General features: G+C 40.5%; 1 protein-coding gene across 2 annotated transcripts in view; it reads right to left on the reverse strand.

Annotated features, from left to right (window-relative positions):
* Positions 1–23,354, reverse strand: part of LOC140453473 (mannosyl-oligosaccharide 1,2-alpha-mannosidase IA-like) — a 137,231-nt gene that overhangs the window by 65,270 nt on the left and 48,607 nt on the right. For both annotated transcript variants that reach the window (XM_072548177.1, XM_072548178.1), the window contains 3 exons: positions 11,853–11,933; positions 9,606–9,700; positions 7,139–7,262 (listed from right to left, as the gene is read on the reverse strand). In XM_072548177.1, coding sequence (XP_072404278.1) covers positions 7,139–7,262; positions 9,606–9,700; positions 11,853–11,933 — 300 coding nt within the window. The remainder of the gene's footprint in view (positions 1–7,138; positions 7,263–9,605; positions 9,701–11,852; positions 11,934–23,354) is intronic.

Raw genomic sequence — 23,354 nt, forward strand, 5'->3', positions numbered from 1 at the left:
GCTTTACAATCAGAATTAGACCCAGTAGATCTTTAATACAACATCTCAAATTCTGCACAAACTTTCCAAATTTACTTAAATCCACATTTACCAACAGAATGAGCATCAATCATTAAAGATCCTGGGATAAATATTCAAAAAAGGAAAAGGCAGGTCAAAATTATCTTGACCCATATTTTTCACTCAGTCAACACATCTGAAAAATAGATTATTCAATTTCTTGCTGTATGGGATGTCTTGTTATGCACAAACTAGCTTGAACATTTTCTCACTTACCAACAGTACAACTCACTGCAAGGGACAATTTAATATAGTATGTGAAATTCCTTTTTACTTGATCACTGACTTAGCATGGAACTGCAACTATTTAAAATCCATGAAGTAAATTTCTATGCTTAAACAGTGAGATAGAAGTTCCGTGTCATAACCTCTTTTGGCAGCCCAATAGAACAGAAGCTGTTTTCACTAGTTTTTTTGCCCAAAATCAGTTCTAATGTATATTTTTGTACTACTTTCCCTTCCTTGCAAGTGGTCTACCAAATTGTGAGTGAGCCATAAATTATCATACTCAAATTATAATAAAAGCCAGTGACACCAGTTTCTTGGTTAATCTTTGCAAAGTGCTAAAGTCGAGTTGGACAGAAAATCATAATATTGCTTCCAAAACCATCTGGAATCTGAAAAGTGCAGACAGTCAGGTTGTAAGTTTGCTCACTGGGCCGGTAGATGTGTTCTCAAACATTTTGTCACCATGCTAGGTAACATTAGTGACTCTCCAATGAAGCGCTGGTATTCTGTCTTGCTTGGTATTTGTGTGTCTTTGCTGTGTAGTGGTAGGTGATATTACTTCCGGTTCTTTTTCTGTGAGGTTGGTAAATGAGATCCAAATCGATAGGTTTGTTCATGGAATTCTGATTTGAATGCCAGGCCTTTAGGAATTCCCGTGCATGTCTTTGTTTAGCCTGTCCCAGGATGAATGTATTGTCCCAGTCAAACTGGTGTCCCTCTTCATCTGTGTGTATGGATACTAGTGATGGTTGGTGCTCATGTATCCTGGTGGCTAGTTTCCTGCCTGTCTGTCCAAGGTAATGTTTGTTGTAGTCCTTGCAGGGTATTTTGTATGTGACATTTGTTCTGCTGGTCATTGGTATGGGGTCCTTTAAATTCATCAGGGGCCGTTTCAGTGTGGTGGTAGGTTTGTGGACAACCATGATGCCTATGGGCCAGACTAGTCTGGTTGTCATCTTTGAAATGTCTTTAATGTATGGCAGGGTGGCTAGAGTTTCTGGGCATGTTGTGTCTTCTTGTTTAGGTTTGTGTAGGAATCGTTCAACTGCGCATATTGGGTACCCATTGTTCCTGAATACATTGTACAGGTGTTTTTCCTCGCTGCTCGTGTTCGTTTAAATAATGTCCTGATGCAGCTCGGTTTGTGGGTGTTGGGATGATTGCTCCGGTAGTTGAATATTTGGTCAGTGTGTGTGGCTTTCCTGTGGACGCTGTGTGTGGCTTTCCTGTGGCTTTTCGTTCTACAGTGACATCTAGGAAGGGGACTCTCTTCCTCTTTGGTGAACTTTATACCAGTAAGGATATTGTTCGCATTTGTAGGTTTGTTCTAATTTTTTGCGTTTCATGATGACAAAGGTGTCATCCACATAGCAGACCCAAAGCTTGGGCTGGATCATGGAAAGGGCTGTTCACCCTAACCTCTGCATAACTGCTTCTGCTAAGAGTCCTGATATTGGGATCCCATTGATTTGTTTGTAGGTCTTGTTATCAAAGTTGAAGTGGGTCACGTTACTGTCAGGGTAAACCCTCCTGCTAAATTTAAAACCAGCAACACAGGTGCAGTAATTTATCCCGTGCAGTAATCTGTGAAAATCTGAATGGCCAAGAAATATGTAAATTTACAACTTTATTCCTTAAAGTATAACATAGAATAATTGACGAACAACTATTCACAAATCCATACTCTAACCTATCTCTTAAGTTCCCTTCTATAATACTAGCCCGATAAAACTCCCAATTAAGATTTGCAAAACAACACTTCTTATCTCAAAACAAGGCAGCTTTCGGTTCTTCTATTTGGATCTTCCTGTGTCTTCTTTTCTTCTTAGGGATTTCTGCTTCACAAGTGACTGATTGAAAAGGTAGTTCTCCTCCAAATGTTCAATTTTTTCCTTGGTCTTGTACCCCAGAGCATCAGATTATGTTACGGGCGTTTAAGATTGTCAATATACTCAATTCAAACTTGATTGGAAATTGGTACTTTTCGGGATATAATTTAAACTGATTGGCCTAATTCGAATCTTTTTTTTAATCATTTCCAGGCAACCAACTACCCCAATAGCTGGAGCACTAGTCATATTGCGTCTTATTGAGAAGACTTGATGCTGTCACTGCTAGCTTTTAACTCTGTTAAAAGGTATAGTAAGCTTGGGCTGGACTGTGGGAAAGGCTGTTTGTTCTAACCTCCACATAACTGCTTCTGCTAAGAGTCCTAATATTGGGGATCCCATTTATTTGTTTATAGGTTTTGTCGTCGAAGGTGAAGTGGGTTGTGTGGCACAGGTCCACTAGTTTGAGGATGCAATCCTTGCTGATGGAATTGGTGCTGTCAGGTGTTTGTGTCCTAAGTTCATCTAGCACTGAGGACACCGTTTCTTTGGCTAGGGTGATATTTAATGATGTGAATAGGGAGTCACATTGAAGGAAACCATAACCTCGTCTTCCTCTACCTTGGTGTCTTTGATAATGTTAAGGAATTCCTGGGTGGAGTGGCTTGAGCCTTCTACTAGGTGTTTCAGCTTGCGTTGCAGTTCCTTTGCAAGTTTGAATGTCGGTGTACTGGGAAACGAGATTATGGGTCAAGGACGGGGTTTGTTTATGTACCTTTGGTAATCTGTAGAAACGAGGTGTGTTGAATCTTTCAGGTATAAATCTTTGGAAGTCTGTCTTGGTAATTTTACCTGGTTTGAGAAGTTTCCTCAGAGATGCTGTAATATGGTTTTCTAGCGGTAGAGTCAGGTCCATCGCCACCTGTTGGTAGGTGTCAGTATCTGCAAGTAGATGGTTTGATTTTTCAAATGTAACGTGTTCTGTTTAGGATGACGGTCATGCGCCCTTGGCCAATAGGATTACGATATTTCTGACTTTTCTAAGTCCTTCCAGGGCTTTCCTTTCCAGTGTGTTGAGGGTGCTCCCTTCTTTATTTCTGCTTACTGTTCGTGCTACTGTCTGACTGATGGTGTGCTGGATTTCTTCTTAAGTCTTTCAGGTTGGATTCTAGTGCTGCTAGGAAGTCCTTTTTGTTTGCGTCCTGTGGTTGAAGTAAATTCATCCCTCATACTAGGACAGCTTTTTCCATATCTGAGTGTGGTCGGTACAATAAGTTCTTTATCCAAGTCTCTGAATTGTCTGTGTTGTTGCTATGCATGAGCTTGGTCAGTTTTTCCTGTAGGGCTAGTCTTTCTTTGTCTTGGTCCACTGTTGTTTAATGTTCAGGGCTTGTTCTAGCATACTTGTCCATTCATGGTCAGTCGCATTAGTGTACACAGGATTTTGGCGCGAAATTTCTCGTTCGTATTGTGAACCGCAACGAATTAGAAGAAACCCATAAATGTATAAACAATATCCTTACTAGTATAAAGTTAACTAAAGAGGAGGAGAACAAGACTCCCCCTTCCTAGACGTAACAGTAGAACGAAAAGCCAATGGAGAACTGCAGACCAGCGTCCACAGGAAAGCCACACACTGACCAAATACTCAACTACAGGAGCAAATCATCCCAACACCCACAAACTGAGCCGCATCAAGGCATTATTTAAACGAACCATAACACCCTGCAGCTCCCAGGAACTATGAGCAGCCGAGGAAAAACACCTATATAACGTATTTGGGAACAGTGGGTACCTGAAATGCGCAGTCTGCCGATTCCTACACAACAGACCTAAACAAGACGACACAACATGCCCAGAGATTCTAGCCACCATACCATACATGAAAGACATTTCAAAGATGATGACCAGACTACTCCGGCCCCTAGGCATCACGGTAGTCCACAAACCTATCACCACACTGCAACAGCTCCTGATGAATTTAAAGGACCCTATACCAAAAACCAGCAGAACAAACATCATATACAAAATATCCTGCAAGAACTGCAACAAACATTACCTTGGACAGACAGGCAGGAAACTAGCCACCAGGATACATGAGCACCAACCATCACTAGTATCCACACACACAGAAGAGGGACACCAGTTTGACTGGGACAATACATCCATTCTGGGACAGGCTAAACAAAGACAAAGACACGCACAGGAATTCCTAAAGACCTGGCATTCAAACTGGAACTCCATTAACAAACCTATCGATTTGGATCTCATTTACCAACCTCTCACAAAAAGAACCAGAAGTGATGTCACCTACCACAACACAGCAAAGACACATAAACACCAAGCGGGACAGGATATGAGCACTTCATCAGAGGCTCACTGATGATGTTACCTCGCATGGTGACAAAACATCTCAGAACAAATCTACCAGCTCAGCAAGCAAACTTACAACCTGATCTACAAATCTTCTCTAAACTCACAGTGCAGAGAGCTGCAAAGGCAATTTTTGCAGTTGGGAATTCTTTTTGCAGTGGTTATTTTGGCATCCTGCCTACATACATACCTGGATTTGCTTCTCAGCGCTTCTGATGAGACACCACTGGAAAATTTTCACCCTTCACACTCACACAGTCAGAGCTTCTCAACAAATATGCCATTAAATTTGCTAATATCGCTATGTGCCATTATGATGACAAACAAAGAAAAGCTGTACAGGATAGAGCAAAAATGTGTCAGGGAGCACTAAATATTTTACCTATTCACAGACTATATAAACACGATCATATAAAGAGCCTAACCAAAGAGATACTGTTATAAAATATGTACTTCAAAGTGACAATTACTATGAGGAGCTACAATCACAATTGTGTCTGTACTATTTTGTTAGTGGCCATTATATAGTGCTGACTGCACTTCATTCTTGTGACACAAGATGTAAGCAGCCACAAATCAATTCCTATCATCAGTGAAGGTGGACATTACAAGAGAAGTACAGAATTGATAGAGTTTGGCATAGAACAATAGAATGTCACAACACACAAGGGGAACATTCAGTTCATTCCTATGCTAGCTCTGTGAACAAGTTATCTAACTTCCACCCTTAGTTCTTCCTCATAACCATGGAAATTACTAAATTTCTCTTTGAAAGTTATTATTGAATCTGTGATTGAATTTCAGGCAGTACATTCTGGGTCACACCTTACTGCATGTTTCCTCCTCATGCTGCCTCTAGGTTTCTTGCTAATTACTTTCATCTCATGTTCTCTGGTAATTGACACTTCTGGGAACAATTTCTCCTTATTTACTCCATCAAACGTCTTCACGAGTTGAATCAAATCTGCCTGAAAACCTCTGTATCCCAAGGAGAATAATTCTAGTTCATTTAGTCTCTCCACATAACTCAACATCTCATCCCCAGTAACAGTCTCATTGTATTTTAGGAAGCATTTTGTTATAGCAGTTGTGGCCCAGTTGAGTCAGAAAATTGCAAGTTCAAGGCCTATTACATTACAGCAGTGACTATACTTCAAAATAAAACACAGAACTGTGGATGCTGGAAATCTGAAACAAAAAGAAAGAATTTGCTGAAGAAATTCTGCAGGTTTGGCAGCATCTGTGGACAGAAAACAAAGTTAACATTGAGTTCTGTGACCATTCTTCAGAACTTGAAATGCTGAAACTCTGTTTTCTCTGAGTTACTCTAGCAATCTGTTTTTGCTGGCTTCAAAAGTACTCCACCAGCTGTGAAGTGCTTTCATACATCCTGAAGTCACCTAATACATGACAGAAATGGACATTTTTCTCATTAAAATGCAGTGCCTAGAATTGACAAGATAGTCTAGCAGGGACCTACTCAGTAGGTTTAGCATAATTTCAGGACCATAGTTAGCTCAATAGACAATTAATACAAATTGAGAATTATTATGAAGGTACAGTGTCTAACCCCAGTTCAGATTGAGGTATTCTTGAAACTTACCATTTCCTTATACCCCCATGGTAAAATCAAGACATAAACCACAGTACAACAACCCTCAAGTAATTATCTCCTTGCTGTGCCCAAGTAACATTATGGCATAAATCATGGTTCAGGAACCCTCAAATAACTGAAAAAACTACCTGGAAAAGTGGCATAATTTCCTTGCTTTGTAATCTATGCCTCTATTTATAAAACCTTTTTTAACAGCTAACAAAAATTTGTGAAGTTTCACTCAAGATCTCTGTCCTTGCACTCCTTTTAATCTGTACTACTTAGCTTCTACTATATTACACCATAGCAGCAATGATATTGGACATCTTAATGATGTTCCTGATATCTTTAAGATGAGAGATCACCTGCCATTATTTCAATCACTGAACATGTGGGTTGTGTGACAACATGAAGATTCTACACATTTACGCATTATGCTTGAAATTATCATTGATGTTTCCAACCACCACAGTCCAGCTTCTCAAATTTGTCAATTAAGTCAATTTCAGGGGGTAGCTAGGGGTCTTAAACCTAAAGTTTGAAAAGAGGCAGGTTGCCATCTTTAATAGAATGCCTTCAATAGAACTGTCATCAGTAGGAAAAAAGGGGATAATGTAATTCCTTAAAAATGTCTGGAGTACCTCTGTAGTACATCACATATTGTTGTAACCCATCATGTCCTTCAAAATCTTGCTTTACATAAAGGTTGCATTTGGAACATTTTTGGCTAAGCAACAATAGCTGCTTGAAAGCAAAACTACATGGAGAAAAACACCATCACAACTTTCAATTTAAAAAATACATTTAGAAATACCAGCTGGGCATTAAATTTTAACTTCTCCAGAGCCTGAGATTTCCTAGCCATTAAAGTAAATAGGCAGTAAACTTCAGAGTTGGCGAATGTAGAGGTGGAAAACTCCAACCTCCATCTCCAGAATATCGGTGTTGAAAACATGTTTAGATATATACAGTAGAATTAGAATTTGAATCACAAACTCAGCAATAAAAACCATCAATTTTGAAGACCTATGATTGCCAGTTTGGCATTATTTACCTTTTCAGCAAACTTTGGATCGCCTGACACCTCACTCAGGTGCACGAACTCTAGGTGTAAAGTGCCAAACTCTGCCAGAATGCTACTTCCTCCTGAGGCCCAGCCCCAGTTTCGACCAACTCCACTGTAAAACATGTATACCAGAGTTTCAACATCACCATTTAGGAAGAAGTTGTGATTCAACTTGTGCCAGCACAAAACATTAGCAATAGGCACCCACCTGAACAAATCTACCAGATCACAACATTCAGATTCTTAAACAGAATCTGAGTGGTGGGCTTGTGGAATTCATTGCCGCAGAGTGGAGTGGAGGCTGGGACGCTAAATGTCTTCAAGGCAGAAATTGATAAATTCTTGATGTTTAGAAGGAATTAAGGGCTACGGGGAGAATGCGGGTAAGTGGAGTTGAAATGCCCATCAGCCATGATTGAATGGCGGAGTGGACTCGATGGGCCGAATGGCCTTACTTCCGCTCCTATGTCTTATGGTCTTAAGTTAGTTACAAACACGTAACTTTATTTTCAATGGGGTTATTGATCTTTCTTCTTTGCTAGCAGGATCACAAACACCACAAGTAGCACTTGCATAGACAGCAACCATAACAAGAATTAGCAAAGGGCGGCACGGTGGCTCAGTGGTTAGCATTGCTGCCTCACAGTAACAGGGTCCCAGGTTCGATTCCAGCCTCAGGTGACTGTCTGTGTGGAGTTTGCACATTCTCCCAGTGTCTGCGTGGGTTTCCTCTGGGTGCTCCGGTTTCCTCCCACAGTCCAAAGATGTGCAGGTCAGGTGAATTGGCCATGCTAAATTGCCCATAGTGTTAGGTGCATTAGTCGGAGGGAAATGGGTCTGGGTGGGTTACTCTTCAGAGGGTCAGTGTGGATTGGTTGGGTTGAAGGGCCTGTTTCCACACTGTAGGGAATCTAATCTTTAAATTTAAAAATTCTAGAAGCACAGTAAAACATTAACTATATTAGAGATGAGAATGAGCTACATATAAAGAGAATGAAAGACTTAGATTATAATCCTAGCTGATGATAATTTTGGAAAAATCAGATCCCAGAATGAAACCTGGCTTGATAGACTAAGTTAATCATGGTGGTCAATCACTGATCAAATTCACAAGGGACTGCCAATGAACTTTTAACATGATAATATCAAAGCTTATTACACACAAAAGAAAAAATCTACTTTACTCTATATAAAAACTATTTCAAATACTTTTATGACAAATATCAGAAATAAATATTCACTCATTTAACCCTCAACAAACTTACAGATTCTCAAACCTCAGAGAAAGGTCACTGTGTGTCTAGTTTAAAGTTACTCACTCTGCTGACTTGGCTGTATCTGTTTATTGGAGCTTTCTTCTTATTGCAGTCAAAGTACTTTTGTATTTAATTTGTTCATAAAGGTGTGGGCCAGTATTTATTACTCCTACCTAATTATACTGGAGAAGATGAAACTGCTATGGTCCTTCTGATAAAAAGACACCCAGTGCTATTTGGAAAAAATTCCAAGAATTTGGCTTAGCAAATTTGAAGGAATGGTGACACAGTGCCAAGTCAGGATATTGAGAGACATGGAGCAGGAAATGATGTTCCTGTTCATCTACTACTCTTGCCCTTTCAGCTGGTAGAGGTCATAGGTTTGGAAGGTGCTGCCTAAAGAGTTTGGTGAATTGCTGTAGTGCATCTTATAGATGGTACATCCGTTGCATCTTTGTGTAGATGGTGAATATTGAAGATAGTGAAGATACCAATCATATGGACTGCTTTGACCTAAATGATGTTGAGCTTCTTGAGTATTGCTGAAGGTTGCTAGACAAGTCCAGAGTATTCCATCACGCTCCTAACATGTGCTTTGTAGATGGACTTGCATTAGAGAGACAAGAGGTGAGTCTTCCGTGGTTAAAAATAAAGTTTAAAAAAAGCATCAAAAATTAAGGAAACGCTGAGTGGCAGTCAGATTACTGGTCAGAATATAAAGAACCACAGAGCATGACCAAAATGTTACTGAGGACAAACACACTATAGTATAAGAGGAAGCTAGCTTGAAATGTAAAAACAGATAGCAAGAGCTTCTATATATGTAGCTAAAAAGGAAGAATAAGTAAAATTAGGGTTGTTCCTCCACAGAGTAAAAATAATGTGTTAATGGTAGGTAATAAGGAAATGGCAGATGTAACCAAGAAATATTTTGTTCCTGTCTTTGCTAGAGAATGCAAAAGCAATCCCAGCAACACCTGTACATTTGGTATGAATGGTTGGAATGTAATGCAATAGGCCCTCTTATTTCTTTTGCTTGAATAGTAGCAAGTGATGTGTCATCATCAACCAGTTCTACTTTTACTATTAGTTTCAAAATATACATGTTAAGAAGTCTTTACAGGCTGATGCAATGGTGTTACTTATTATTCTGATAAGTTCAATTCACCTAACAATTAAAACTAATTCGAACATCTTACCTACGGAGGTTTATTAAGGCCCAGGGGATGCCTGTTGGGGTGTTAAATGCCGGTAATAGCTTCTCTCCCAATTCAATTGCTTTAATCTTGAATAACTGCAACATAGAGAACACAATAACTGATACTGAAAACAACATATGCTGGAGATCACAGTGGGTGAGGTAACATCAATGCAGAGACAGCAAACTAATGTTTCAAGTCAAGGTGATTCCTCATCAGAGCTTAAGTGCAGCGTGGAGGGGCCAACACTTATGATATACTTGAGTGGTGTGGTTGGAGTTTAGAGTGCTGAGGGAGAAAAGATGTTGATGGTTCAGGCTGGGATCAGAATGCAAGATTAGCAGAACAATGGTGTGTCTAACTGCCAGACTTGAAAGGATAGACAGTCCCTCTGGGGTGGAGTGGGGGGGGGAAGAGAGAGAGAGAGAGAGAGAGAGAGAGAGAGAGAGAGAGAGAGAGAGAGAGAGAGAGTGACAAGTAAAGCTAAAAGGGAAGGAATGGGAATTGGTTCACAATTTGAAGATGTTGAACTCAACATTAAGTCCAGAAGGCTGTAAACTGTTAGTCTGAAGATGACATGTTGTTCTTCCTGTTTGCGCTGTGATTCACTGGAACATTACAGCATGCCAAGGACAGATAAATAGGCATGCAAGCTGGATGCTATGTTAAAATGACTGGCTATGGGAAGGTTAGGGTCCTGCTTGTGCACAGACCACAGGTGTTCTGCAAAGTGGTCACTCAGTCTGCGTTTGGTTTTTCCAATGTAGAGTAGGCCACATTGGGTGCAGCAAATTCAATACACAAGATTGCAGGAGGTACAGGTGAAATGCTGCTTCAACTGAAAAGACTTTTTAGGCCCTTGGATGGCGAGTGCATCAAGGTGGTGAAGGGGCAGGTGTTGCACCTTCTGCAGTTACATGGGAAAGTGCCATGGAAAGGGGGTTGGTGTTAGTGGTTGATGAATGGACTAAGATGCCCCGAAGGGAATGATCCCTGTTAAATGCAGGCAGGGGGAATAAGAGGAAGATGCATTTGATGGTGGCGTTCTGCTGGAGTTGGCTGAAATGGGAGAAAATGATCCTTTGAATGTGAAGGCTGGTGGGATGAAAAGGGAGGACAAGAGGGACCCAATAATGCTGTTGTGAATGATAGGAAGGGACAAGGGCAGAAGCACAGATGGTAGTCAGATGCGGTTGAGTGTCCTGTAAACCACAATGGGCAGAAAACCACAGCTATGGAAGCGGGAAGCTATGTCAGCAGCACTGTTTTGGAAGGTGGCAACATCTGAACAGACGGGATGTAGGCAAAAGAACTGGGAGAATGGGATGGAGTCCTTCCAGAACGTGGGATGTGAAGAGCTGTATGAAGGCAGCTACGAAGCCATTAACTCTTGAAAATAATAAGGCTTCTTTTTGCAGATTTGAAGTGCGCTAATCTAATAGTTGCACCAAATAACCCATTTAAACTCACTTTTGTGCAATAGCAAACCATTGACAATTGACATTTCTTCTCATTTCTAGACAGAGAAAATCTTTAATTTATGCTACTTGTTCTTTCACCATTTTGCCCGCGGAAATGAAGGCAAGATGAAGCGAACATCCAAATACATCATGGATGCTGTGGGTAAAGATACAAGCCTCTGAATCTTCATCTGGGGACAGTGACATGCATAATGCTACCAATAACGTGCAGAACGGTGATATTCCAGTACCGGTTAGGTCAAGATAACTGGCCATAGATACAACATGTAAGAAGCTTACAGAGAAGGAAAGCAGGAAAGAAGGAAAGAAAGAAGAGTGAGTGAGTGAGTGAGTGAGTGAGTGTGAGTGAGTGAGTGAGTGAGAGTGAGTGAGTGAGAGAGAGAGAGAGAGAGAGAGAGAAGCTTCTCCAGAGTTGGTTATGGAATTTGCTTCCAATGGCTCGTGGCTGAGGCAGAAACAATTCAAGATTAGAAAGACAGGAAGCGTTTATAAAAGGATAATAAGATATGGAAGGGCATTACATTTGAATAGAATTATTTGAGAATGAATCATAACATGAACTGTTTGGTGGAATTGCCTTGGCAATGGCAGATCTCATTAACTAATCCTGGAGCCTGTTTACAGGGTCTTTTGCCTGCATTAATGAATTAAGCCATTAAACCTGATTCAATTTCATAGTTACATATCTTTCCTTGCACAATTTATGTTAACAAAATTCTTTCCCAAGATGCTGCATTTATCAGAATCAAGAAATGTGATGTCTCACCTCATCGCCCGTTAGGTAATATGCTGACAGCAGCCCGCCAACAAAACGTATGGTTACCTCAAAGACAGACACTTCTCCATTCTGAAAGGTGCAAAAATGTGCAAAGTTTATAGTATACAATAAATACATGAGCCAGGAGTCCCAGATTCAAGTCCCACCTGTTCCTGAGGCTGTAAATCACATCTTAATTGGAAAATATCTATAATAAGTAAATACATCCTACATAATGTCTCAAACTGCTTCTACTAATCCTCTATATTCAACAACTGGGTGATATCTTCTAGGTCTCTCATACGATGTCTGAAGAAGTATCAAAATACCTGCACAGGCTCTTCGAAGGAAGATGTGCCGTGTTTTCTGCCTGAGCACTTAAGAAAATCAGGTTTCTGGGAGCTGAGACCACTCCAAACAGCAGCAATCTATGCTCAGCAGTACCACAGGCTAAAGACTGTGGTTACTGCCAGAAACAATACTGGGAACCAACATCTCAATCCAAATCTAAAGTGATTTCTGTGTTTGTGTGTATATTGGAGGTGGAGGGTGACAGAGGTTGTTGGGAGAAGACTGCAGTGGAATTGGGGGCACAAATGGGAGTTTGCTTTGGTTTACAACACCTACTCTATGTGTACATCCTTGATTAGGAACTGAGTGCCTTTGTGCACACCTCCCCAAACCACGACAGACAGACAGACAAACAAACAGACAGACAGACACACACACACTCTCACAGACACTCCCAACCCCCCACCCCAGACACGCACACACAGACAGACAGACAAAGACCCACATGCACACATATATCTTGTGGGGTGAATTTGTACTTGCAGAGTTACATTATACTTTGCTCAAAAACTGCATGAATTCATGGAAAACTCTGTTTTCTCACTTTTTAGAATAGAATCAATCTAAACATCATGGCATAGACAGAGAATACCTTCAACATATTGTCTAGCTAACGCCTATTGTTACAGCTAACCTGAGAATGCAACTTATAAAAAAAGGTTTTGTGATTTACACATGAAAGAAGTGAAACTATCATGGTATTCAAACAGATGAAAGACTCAACAGACAATCAAGGTATTTGTCAATGTATAATTTCAGTTACATCACACTGTAAATTTTTGCTATAAATTCTGTGCCTTAGAATTGTGTCCTCCACTATCACCTGATGAAGAAGCGGAGCTCCGAAAGCTAGCGTGCTTCCAATTAACCTGTTGGATTATAAACTGGTGTTGTGTGATTTTTAAATATTTTCACAATTTGCAAAAGCTACCAAGTAAACATTCTCTAGGAATACATAGAAACATAGAAAATAAAAGCAGGAGTAAATCATTCAGCCCTTCAAGCCTGCTTCACCATTCAACATGATCATGGATGATCATCCAACTCAGCACCCTGTTCCTACCTTTCCTCCCTGTTTTAGCCTCAAGCTCACCACTCTCTGGGTGAAGAAATTTCTCTTTGTCTCAGTCCTACGTGGATTACTTCATACCCTTAGACTGAGACACATCACTCCTGTGTTTACCCTGTTAGAATTTTATAGATTTCTATGAGATACAACTACCAAAGCCAACACACTCCCCATTCTTTTAAACTCCAGTAAACATAGCCCTAACTGAACCAGTCTCTTTTCATTTGTCAGTTTTGCCAGGAGTACTCAGATATGGACATCAAACTGCACCAAGGCCTTGTACAATTGCAGCCTGACATCCCTGCTCCTATATTCTAATCCTCTTGTACAAAGGCCAACATACTATTTATTTTCTTGATCTGCATGCTTATTTTCAGTGACCGGTCTAGGACACCCAAGTCACATTGGCAATAGATTGGGAAAGAGGGAGATGCATTCAGAAAACAATCCTCCTTCCTGTTTTGTTTCCGCCAAAGTAGTTAACCTAACATTTATTCACATTATACTTCATCTGCCATGCATTTGTCTACTTTACGGTGTTAAAATCACACTGAGGCATCTCTACATCCTCCTTAAAAATACCCTCCCAGCTTCGTGTCATCTGCAAATTTCGAAAAATTACATTTAGTTCCTTATCTAAACTTAATACTGTGAAAGCTGCATCTAAGCATCAATCCTTGTGGCATCACTTGGAAAATTACCCACTTATTCCTTGTCTTTGGAGACAGAGCAAGCTAACGTTTAGAGTCTAGATTACTCAGTGTTCTGATGAAGAGTCATCTATACTCTAAGCGTTAGTTTGCTCTCTTTCTCTATGGATGCTGCCAGTCCCGCTGTGATCTCCAGCACCTTTTGTTTTCAGTTTTGGTCTTTATTTTGTGTCTGGCAGACAGTTCCCTAGTATAGCACCCCCAATGCCAAGCACTCTAATTTTACATGCTATTCTTTTATATGGAACGTTCTTGGATGCATATGCCTAACCTAATATAAAAGTATTATATATAAAATGTATGCTTCACTCGCTCTATTCGCATCAACCAGTTGGCCAACCCTGGCTTAAGATGTTATCAGAATAGCAGCGGCAGACATACCTCCAACAAAGTCTTATGCTGGTAAAGCTACAAAGAGAATGAGATGCATGCTAGAGAAGCAACATATTTATAAACATACATAGCAAGAACTGGATCAGTATTATCCTGTTGTAAGCAACTGGAGACGGTGGACGATAATTTTGCTAACAGCTACGGGCTGCACAAACATTGGCAGCAACTGAGAACTACTTTCTGGCATTCAGAGCTCCTTAACTATTGTCACTAAATCCTTTATTATTTTATGCAGTCACATAGTAACCTTACTTTGTGTATTTGCATTTTTAGTACTTCCTTCTGTCAATAAGTAAAGACACAAATACTAAAGAGAATGGGCGGCACAGTGGTGTAGTGGTTAGCACTGCTGCCTCACGGAGACCCGGGTTCAATTCCTGCTTCAGGCAACTGTCTGTGTGGAGTTTGCACATTCTCCCTGTGTCTGCGTGGGTTTCCTCCAGGTGCTCCGGTTTCCTTCCACAGTTCAAAAATGTGCAAATTAGGTGAATTGGCCATGCTAAATTGCCCATTATGTTGGGTGAAAGGTAAAATGTAGGGGAATGGGTCAGGGTGGGTTGCTCTTCGGAGGGTCAGTGCGGACTTGTTGGGCTGAAGGGCCTGTTTCCACACTGTAAGCAATCTAATCTAATATACATATATTGCTACATCTTTTAACTTGGAATTGATCATTTGAGTTAATTAATTATAAAAAATCTCAGTATACTGAGTTTCCAAAATGTAACCCACAAACCAAAACAAATTGAACCTGGTTACTTAAATTTTTTTAAACATTATATTCATTTTCCATGTATAATAATCACTGATAGGACTGCGAAAGAACAGGATCTGAAGAACACTAGATTCAATGAAATGCTTCTTCGAGTTCTGCTCCAACATTACACACTGAGCAATGGAACAGGTGATATAATCCTATATTAATGTTAAATTCATATTAATTGCATAATAAAAAATAATACTGCCTCATAGTAGAAATTACAATATTGGAATTTCTCACTGTTGAATGGACACTTGCTACTGCAAATTCCAAACTGCCTCATGTGTTCAAGAATGCTTACACCCTTGAAGAATCTGGCAATGAAAATCACACCATGGATGAGTGTTCACTGCTTTCATGACATCATCTCAAATGGGAGAGGGTGTGGTAATTTGCAGAAAGCATCCCTTAGCCCATCTAATACAGACTTTTCTGTGTGAACTGCCTGCAATCATCGTGCCTCCAGGAAGGATATTTGGATCACTTGGATCACAGGAGTGGCCTGGAATGTTTGGGGCTGACTACAATGATTTGGCTCCTGCTTCTCCCCTCTCTACAGGAATATTTCTTTAAAAGCATTCTGGAAAGTTCAGTTTGGTTCTTATTACGATGCTCAATTTTTATGAGATGATCGAATTAGTCAGTAGGCCCATCATTTATACATTCAAGAATCAAACATTTTTCAAGCGTCTTTGGAGCTCAATATCTTTATTTCTGAATGTGGGCCAAGTTTTCCATCATGTCGGCATAGGAGCTAAATTCATGATGGCTTTAAAACACTGCATTAAATGCATTAATCTTTTCTGGTCACTGTGTTTTATAAACATAACATTTGCGCACACTCAGTTCTAAGATCTATTGGTTTATATCAAATTAATACTTGCTTGAATTGTCATTCCAAAGCATTTGCAATCATTTTGTTCCACTACTTCAAGGGCCTCTTTCAACCAGTACAACTCAAACTATGAGCTAATTCACCAATAAATAGGTTAATCTATTTGTAAAATGGAAGAGAAATGCTGGGAAATTAAAACAGAACTTACTGATACAACAACTATGCTTGGCAATGGGTAATGTGAGGGCATAAAGAATTACAGTCTACATTATGCAAGCATGTGTTTAAGATACCGGACATGAAAATTTTGTGCCTTTTCTGCCCCTGATGGCAGAGTTGTCCAGACTTCACTGCCATCCAGCAATCTACTGAGGATACTGGTCTTAACATCTTGGTCCTCTGGGCCAGTTTTTTGTTTTTCGATATCTATGTTGTTAGTCAGCCAAAATTTTAAAAATTGACTTTCCAATGTATGCACTGAATTCTTCATGAAAAGACAGATTATTTTCCACTGGAGATCACAGGCATCCTCAGTATCACATGGAAAGTCAAAAATTACCAACGAAGTGGCCCTTTCAGGGACGTACATGACAAGCATGCCAGCTTTAATCAAGAAAAGGTGGCTTTGTTGGCTTGGCACGTGCACAGGACAGAAGAGTGCTGCATCCCCAGTGAAATGGCATACATGGAGGTTGCCAATGCCAAGAAATCACCAGGTGACAAAACCTCATATCATGGATGCTGTCAAAAAAACAGGCATAAGAACACTCAATATCAATAATGACTGGTGGGAAATTCTTGCTTCTGATCAATGCAAATGCTGATACAAGCTGTGCACAATAAAATATGGGCTCAGAAGGTCAAAAAGGGCTTCTTCTGAGATTTTCTTGGGGATTACATTTTGAGTTTGGGGAATTTATTTTCAGTCTTATTAACTCTTAATAAATGGTACTGTCATTTCATGTCATATTACCTTATATTTGTGTTGAATTTCTTTTAAAATAGGGTTTTACTTTATCAGTAGATAAGACAGCACAATTGCAAAATGTTCCATATGTTGAGGCCCCACTGGAGATCTCATGAAACATGACTGAGTCACATCCATCCTACTAAGAGAGTACCTGTCTATTATTCCTACTTTGTTTCTTGCTGCAGGCAATTTCCTAATTGTGTCAATAATGTGCCTTCAATTCCATGTACTTTAACTTTGGCTATTCATCTCTCATGAGGGACTTTGGCAAGTGCCTTCTGGAAATGGCCATGGCTTTAATCACTATCAAAAAATGAATTGAAATTTGTCAGCTATGATCTACAAATCCCTTCTAATCAGGTGAAAATTGTCGGTGTTCAGTCACTATCTGTATAGATTCCAATAAATTTCTGTGCTAAAAATGCGAAGAATGCACAATGTTGAATGGATTTGCAGCTATCTGGAATTTATTTCCTCCACACTTGTTTGCTGATTCAATATTTTAGAAGTGAAAGTGAATTTTGAGTAAATTTTAAAGATCCTAATGGGTGTTCACTTTCACAATACATTGTACAACATGCTACTGATCAGAGATGTAACTATTTAATTATCTATTCAATTGTATTTGCACAGAATTTCCATTTTGCTCAACTCAAACATTTAAAACAGAGGTGTGCCTCAAAATTAGGCCACGAATATTTTGATCCCAAGAAACTTAAAACATTTTTTCCCCAGCTTAGACTGGCCAATATCCCACAGTGGATATCTCTAAAGTTCCAGTATCAATTCACAGGGACTAAATAGAGATGCCTGCAATATCTTTTAACTAACTTCAATACAATTGATTGTTGCAACACGTTTTCTTTAACGAACCAGAAATTGCTAGAGACACTCAGCAAGTCTGGCAGATCCTTCCCTCCTTAAGTCCTCTACAGTGATCTGGTCTCACCAGGTCCAGATAGGTTTCCATCCTGATCGTGTTAGCCCTTCCATTTCCCCCATTAGCACCAGCTGTTTTATTTTTGCTAGGACAGGATCTTCTTGTGCCCAGAGTCAGATATTGTCAGCGGTGACCGGAAGTGTGTCCATAAAGTTTAAAAACCAGAATGGACTCTTCCAGGGGATGTACCACTGGTGGAGTAGCCAGTGAGAGGCATTTCAAGGCATCCGCATTTGCCACTGGGGCTTCCTGAAAGCATTCTAACTTGTACTAGTAAGCACTGAGAATAAGGGCCCATTGTTGAATTCAACCAGAAGCAAAAGGCAGCACAGCCTTTCTTCTTTACGTAGCCCTAGCAGGGGTTTGTGGTCCATTACTATGACAAAATTATGTCCATAAAAAGGTACTGGCGGAATTTTCTCACACCAAAGATGATCGCCAAGCCTTTCGCGCGTGTGTGTGTGTGTGTGTGTGTGTGTGTGTGTGTGTGTGTGTGTGTGTGTGCGCGCATGCTCAGCATCAGCCGAAGTCCAGCAAGCATTTGCTATTGGATATTCCTCTCTGATGAGGCAACACTACCTCGATACCAAACAGGAAGGTATCACATGTCAGCACCACCTCTTGCTTGCGATCATACTAGGCCAACTCCTCAGCTGGTGATAGCTGCTTTTTCACTTCCCGAAAGGCTACTTCTTGTCTACATGACCATTTCCAACACTGACACATTTTCAATAGCAGGTGTAAGGGTGCCATGATGGAAGCCAGGTATGAATTTCCCATAACAATTAATCAACCAAAGGAAAGACCTGGCTCTGGAACAGATGTGGGAGCACGGGCACTTTTGATTGCCTTCAGTTTATCTTCCAATGGGTGTAACCGGGTTTTGTTGACTCTGTAGCCCAAACAGATTATTTAGGTCACCTGGAACTCATTTCCCTTGTGTGGCATACATTTGCCTGCGAGAAACATTTAAGCACTATGTCCAAGTTTTCCAAGTGCTCTTTATAAGTCTTCTTGGTTATTAGCACATCATTCAGATAAATGGCACCCTGGAATTGCCCTCAAAAAATGTTCTCCATCATCTGCTGGAAAAGGGCACAGGCTGATGATACCCCAAATAGCAGTTTTGTACATTAATATAGGTATTAATGTGGTGTACTACTGGGCCTCATCTATTTGCAAGTGCAGGTATGCGGGTCTCATGTCCAGCTTCTTGGAAAACAGCAAACCCCTGCAGTTTTGCACACAAGTTCTCTACGCGAGGGATTTATCCAGCTGCGAGAAGCAGTTTATCATTTGTTTAAAATCCCCACAAAGGCAAACTGAGACATCAGGCTTCACAATCAGTATGACCGGTGCTGCCCATTCTGCAAACTGCACTGGTTTGATGGACTACTTTTGCCCATAAGGCAAATGGCATTGGGCAGGCCTTCCAACATTTACTCTGTAGCCCTTCCTGAAAAATTTCACTCAGGGAGTCATTTACAAGTCAAAAAACGTTGAGCCAATCTAGGTGAATCTTTCTTAACCAATTTCTCCCCCAGTAGTGAGCCTGAGCCTCTTAATACAAACAGTGGTAACAGTGGCAGCTAACTATCTTACGAAGGAACAGCACTCCGAAAGCTTGTATTTCCAAATAAACCTGTTGGATTATAATCTGATGTTAAGATTTTTAACTTTGACCACCCGCGTCCAACACTGGCACTTCCAAATCATTAATCTACAATGGTTTTTCTTTGTACGTTCTCAGTGTGGCCAGGGTCTTGTGCAAATTTAAGGGTTTTACCCAGAGCAAATCTTGTTAAAGACTGGTTCTGCAACCACTGATACAGCTGTGCCAGTCCCAACTTCAAAGAGAAGTGGGTGGCCACTTAACCAGACATGAATTTTATATGGAAATGGTAAGGACTATAGATGCTGGAAGTCAGAGTCGATAAAAAGTGGAACTGGAAAAGGAACAGCAGCTGAAGCAGTATCGGAGGAGCAGGAAAGTCGACGTGTCGGATCGGGACCCTTCACCAGGGTTGGGGAGAAGGAAGGGTGCTGAGAAATAAATAGAGGATTCAGGCTGGGGATTAGGTACGTGGGATGGTGATAGGTAGATGCAGGTGGAGGGTTATTGTGATTGATCAGTGGGAAGGGTGAAATGGATAGGCAATGGGCAGGTTACGTCTGATCAAGGAGGAGAATATTTTTATATGATTCTGAATGGGAAGTTGCTAAACAATTTAATTGTTCCAACCCATGTGTAGGTAGACTTTCCAGGATGTGCACTCTTCCATCAATTCTCTTACCCAGGTCAGGCCTCACAGGACTCCTTTGCTGTCTCGAGTCCGCATACCAGCAGCACCGAAAATGGCTTGTTGGCCTGGATCCTGAAGAACTTTTTAGCCATTTAACTGAGGCTCGGCTTTGTCGTGGGGCTTTGCTGTGGGCCAACCTAGGGTCCCTCTGCTCTGTCCTGCATGAGACACTGCAATTGCCTATATTCAAGTGATGCTCTAAAGCTCAGTGAGACAGGTGAGGGTGTCCACTTCAACTAGGGTGCCCTCTAGCTCCCATGCTACACTGGTCACATTTTCTAATGACAAAGCCAGTTGTAGTGCCTATGTGAAGTCCAGTTGGGCTTCAGCTAGTAGTTGCTTTTGCATGGTTACCTTGTTAATCCCAATCTCATCACCACTGAAAATCTCCACAGAGGCTGGTATCAAGTAATTCTTTATTTACACATGGAGAGTCCTTGACACTGATCCAGCTTCCTCAGAGCCAGTTCTGAGTGAACAGAATCTCTGACATTCCTGTTTATACCTGCCAGCCAAAGCTCCTTGATTGAACCACTAACAGCCCCAATCAGGGTATTCATTCCATGAGGTCCACCTGGCTACAGTAATCGCTACAGTATACTTACTAAAATCTACTCATCAGCATGTGGTTAAGAATACACTATAAGGTGTGGGGCAGAGGTAGGCCATTTAGTGCATTGAATCTGTTCTGCCATTCAATTAAATCGCAGCTGATCGATCGTCTTCATTTCTACTTTTCCCCAAACCCTTTATTCCCTTCCTGATTAAACATCTGTTGATGACAGTCTTGAATATACTTCCATAGATACATGGCCCTCCAAGAAAAGAATAGAGGGAAAATATTCTACACAGGTCTTAAGTAGGTGACCCCTTATTCTGAGATTATGCCCTCTGGTCCTAAACTGTCCCAGAGGGAAATAAAGTTTTGCATCTAAACTGTCAAGCCCACTAAGAGTCTTGCAACAGTAAACTCACCTCTTATCCTCAAAACCCTAACAAGTATAAATACAACCTACCCAACTTCTCCTCATAAGAAAATTCTTCCGTGCCCGGGATTGACTTTGTGAATCTTCTCTGGACTGCCTTCAATGCCAGTATATCATTCTTTGGATGAGGACCAAAACTGAAGACTCCAGGTGTAATATAACTAGCTGCTGCATAGTTTTGGCAAGACTTCCTATTTTTATATTTCATTCCCTTTCAATGAAAGGACAACAGACCATTTGCCCTCCACATCATCTACTGAAATTGGATGTTAGCTTTTTTGTGATTCATGTACAAGATTCCCCAAATCCCTCTGAGCTGCAGCTTTCTGCCAGTTAAGTAATGGTAATCTCTTTCATTCTTCCAAAATGCATAACATTACATTTTCCTACATTATATCCCATGTCAAGTTTCTGCCAATTCACTTAACTTGTCTATATCGTTCTGTAGACTCTTTGTATCATTTGCATGACTGCTTTCCCACCATTTTTGTGTCTTCTCCAATCTTGGAAATAGTGCATTCACTTTCCTCAGCCAGTCATGAATGTATATTGTAAATTACAGAACTGAATCCTGTGGGATTCCACTAGTTATCGGTTACCATCCTGAAAATGTCCTCTTTGCTCCAACTCTGTCGTTCATCAGTTGGCCAATCCCCTAGCCATGCTAATATACTAACATGATGAGCTCTTAATTTATTAGGAAGTCTTATGTGCAGTACCTTATTAACACTTTTTGGAAATTCAAACATTTACAACAACTGATTAGCTCAAATTAAAAGCAAAATATTGTGGATGCTGAGAATCTGAAACAAACAGAAATTGCTGGAGAAACTCAGGTCTGGCAGCATCTGTGGAGAGAGAAACAGTTAATGTTTTGATTTTGATGTGATTCTCCCATGCTAATCTCTGTCTAAATTTTCTACAATTTTCAAAAACAAGATCATTGATCAATATCTCATTTTCTGCTAAGGCTCTTTACAGACTTTAGGACTCAATAATGAACTCTATAACTTCAGAATGTGACCCCATGACATGTGTCTCCCATTTTTCTTACATTTCCTCCCTGCATAGGTTTGTCTTGCTTACATTGCTATCAGGCAAGAGGACTGTTTTCACTCTTTCACATCTTATTTTACACCCATTTTACACCTCTACCTTTCTTTCATGCCTATCAGCAACCTCTTTGACTTTCTGAGTGGGCTCCACATCATCTATTCCCTGGCTCCACCTTAACCTCTTTCCAACCCTTTTCAGTTGAGGATGGATTATATCAGATTTAAAACATTAACTCTCCAAAGATGTTACCAGATCTGAACTTATCTAATATTTTCTGAGTTTGTTACCCATTATCTCTTCCACTTGTTACCTCAGAAGAGTTACAATACATTTGTCAGGTATGATTGCCCCTTCATGAAGCCATGCCCATCCTGCCTAATTATATTTTATACTTCTAAATGCTCTGTTACATCCTTTATAATTTGCCAATGACAGATGTTAAGTTAAATGGCCAATTTGTTTCTTGTTTCCCTCCCTTTTTTTTGAACAAGTGTATCACATTGGCAATATTCCAACCCTCTGGAACTATTCCAGAATTAATGATTCTTGGAAAATTACTACCAGGGCATCTGAAAATGATTGCCAAAACATCATTTGTTATACAGTCAGAGTTGTTTGTACAACATGAAAACAGACCCTTCGGTCCAACTCGTCCATGCTGACCAGATATCCTAACCTAATCTGCTCCCCATTTGCCAGTATTTGTTCGATATCTGTCTAAACCCTTCCTATTCATGCACCCATACAGATGCCTTTTAAATGTTGTAACTGCACCAGCCTCCACCACTTCCTCTGACAGCTCATTCCACATACACACCACCTTTTGTGTGGAAAAGGTTGCCCCTTAGGTCCCTATTAAATTTTCACCTTCTCACCTTACACCTGTGCCCTGTAGTTTTGTACTTCCCTACCCTCAGAAAACGACCTTGGCTATTCACCCTATTCATGCCCTCATTATTTTATAAACATCTATAAGTTCACCCCTCAGCCTCTGATGCTCCAGGAAAAATAACTCCAACCTATCCAGCATCTCCCTATAAGCTCAAAACCTCCAAACCCAGCAACATCCATGTACATCTCTTCTGAACCCTTTCAAGTTTAACAAAGAGACCAGGACTGAACGCAGTATTTCAAAACTGGT

This window comes from Chiloscyllium punctatum, chromosome 27 (genome assembly GCF_047496795.1).
Source record: "Chiloscyllium punctatum isolate Juve2018m chromosome 27, sChiPun1.3, whole genome shotgun sequence".
Lineage (NCBI taxonomy): Eukaryota > Metazoa > Chordata > Chondrichthyes > Orectolobiformes > Hemiscylliidae > Chiloscyllium > Chiloscyllium punctatum.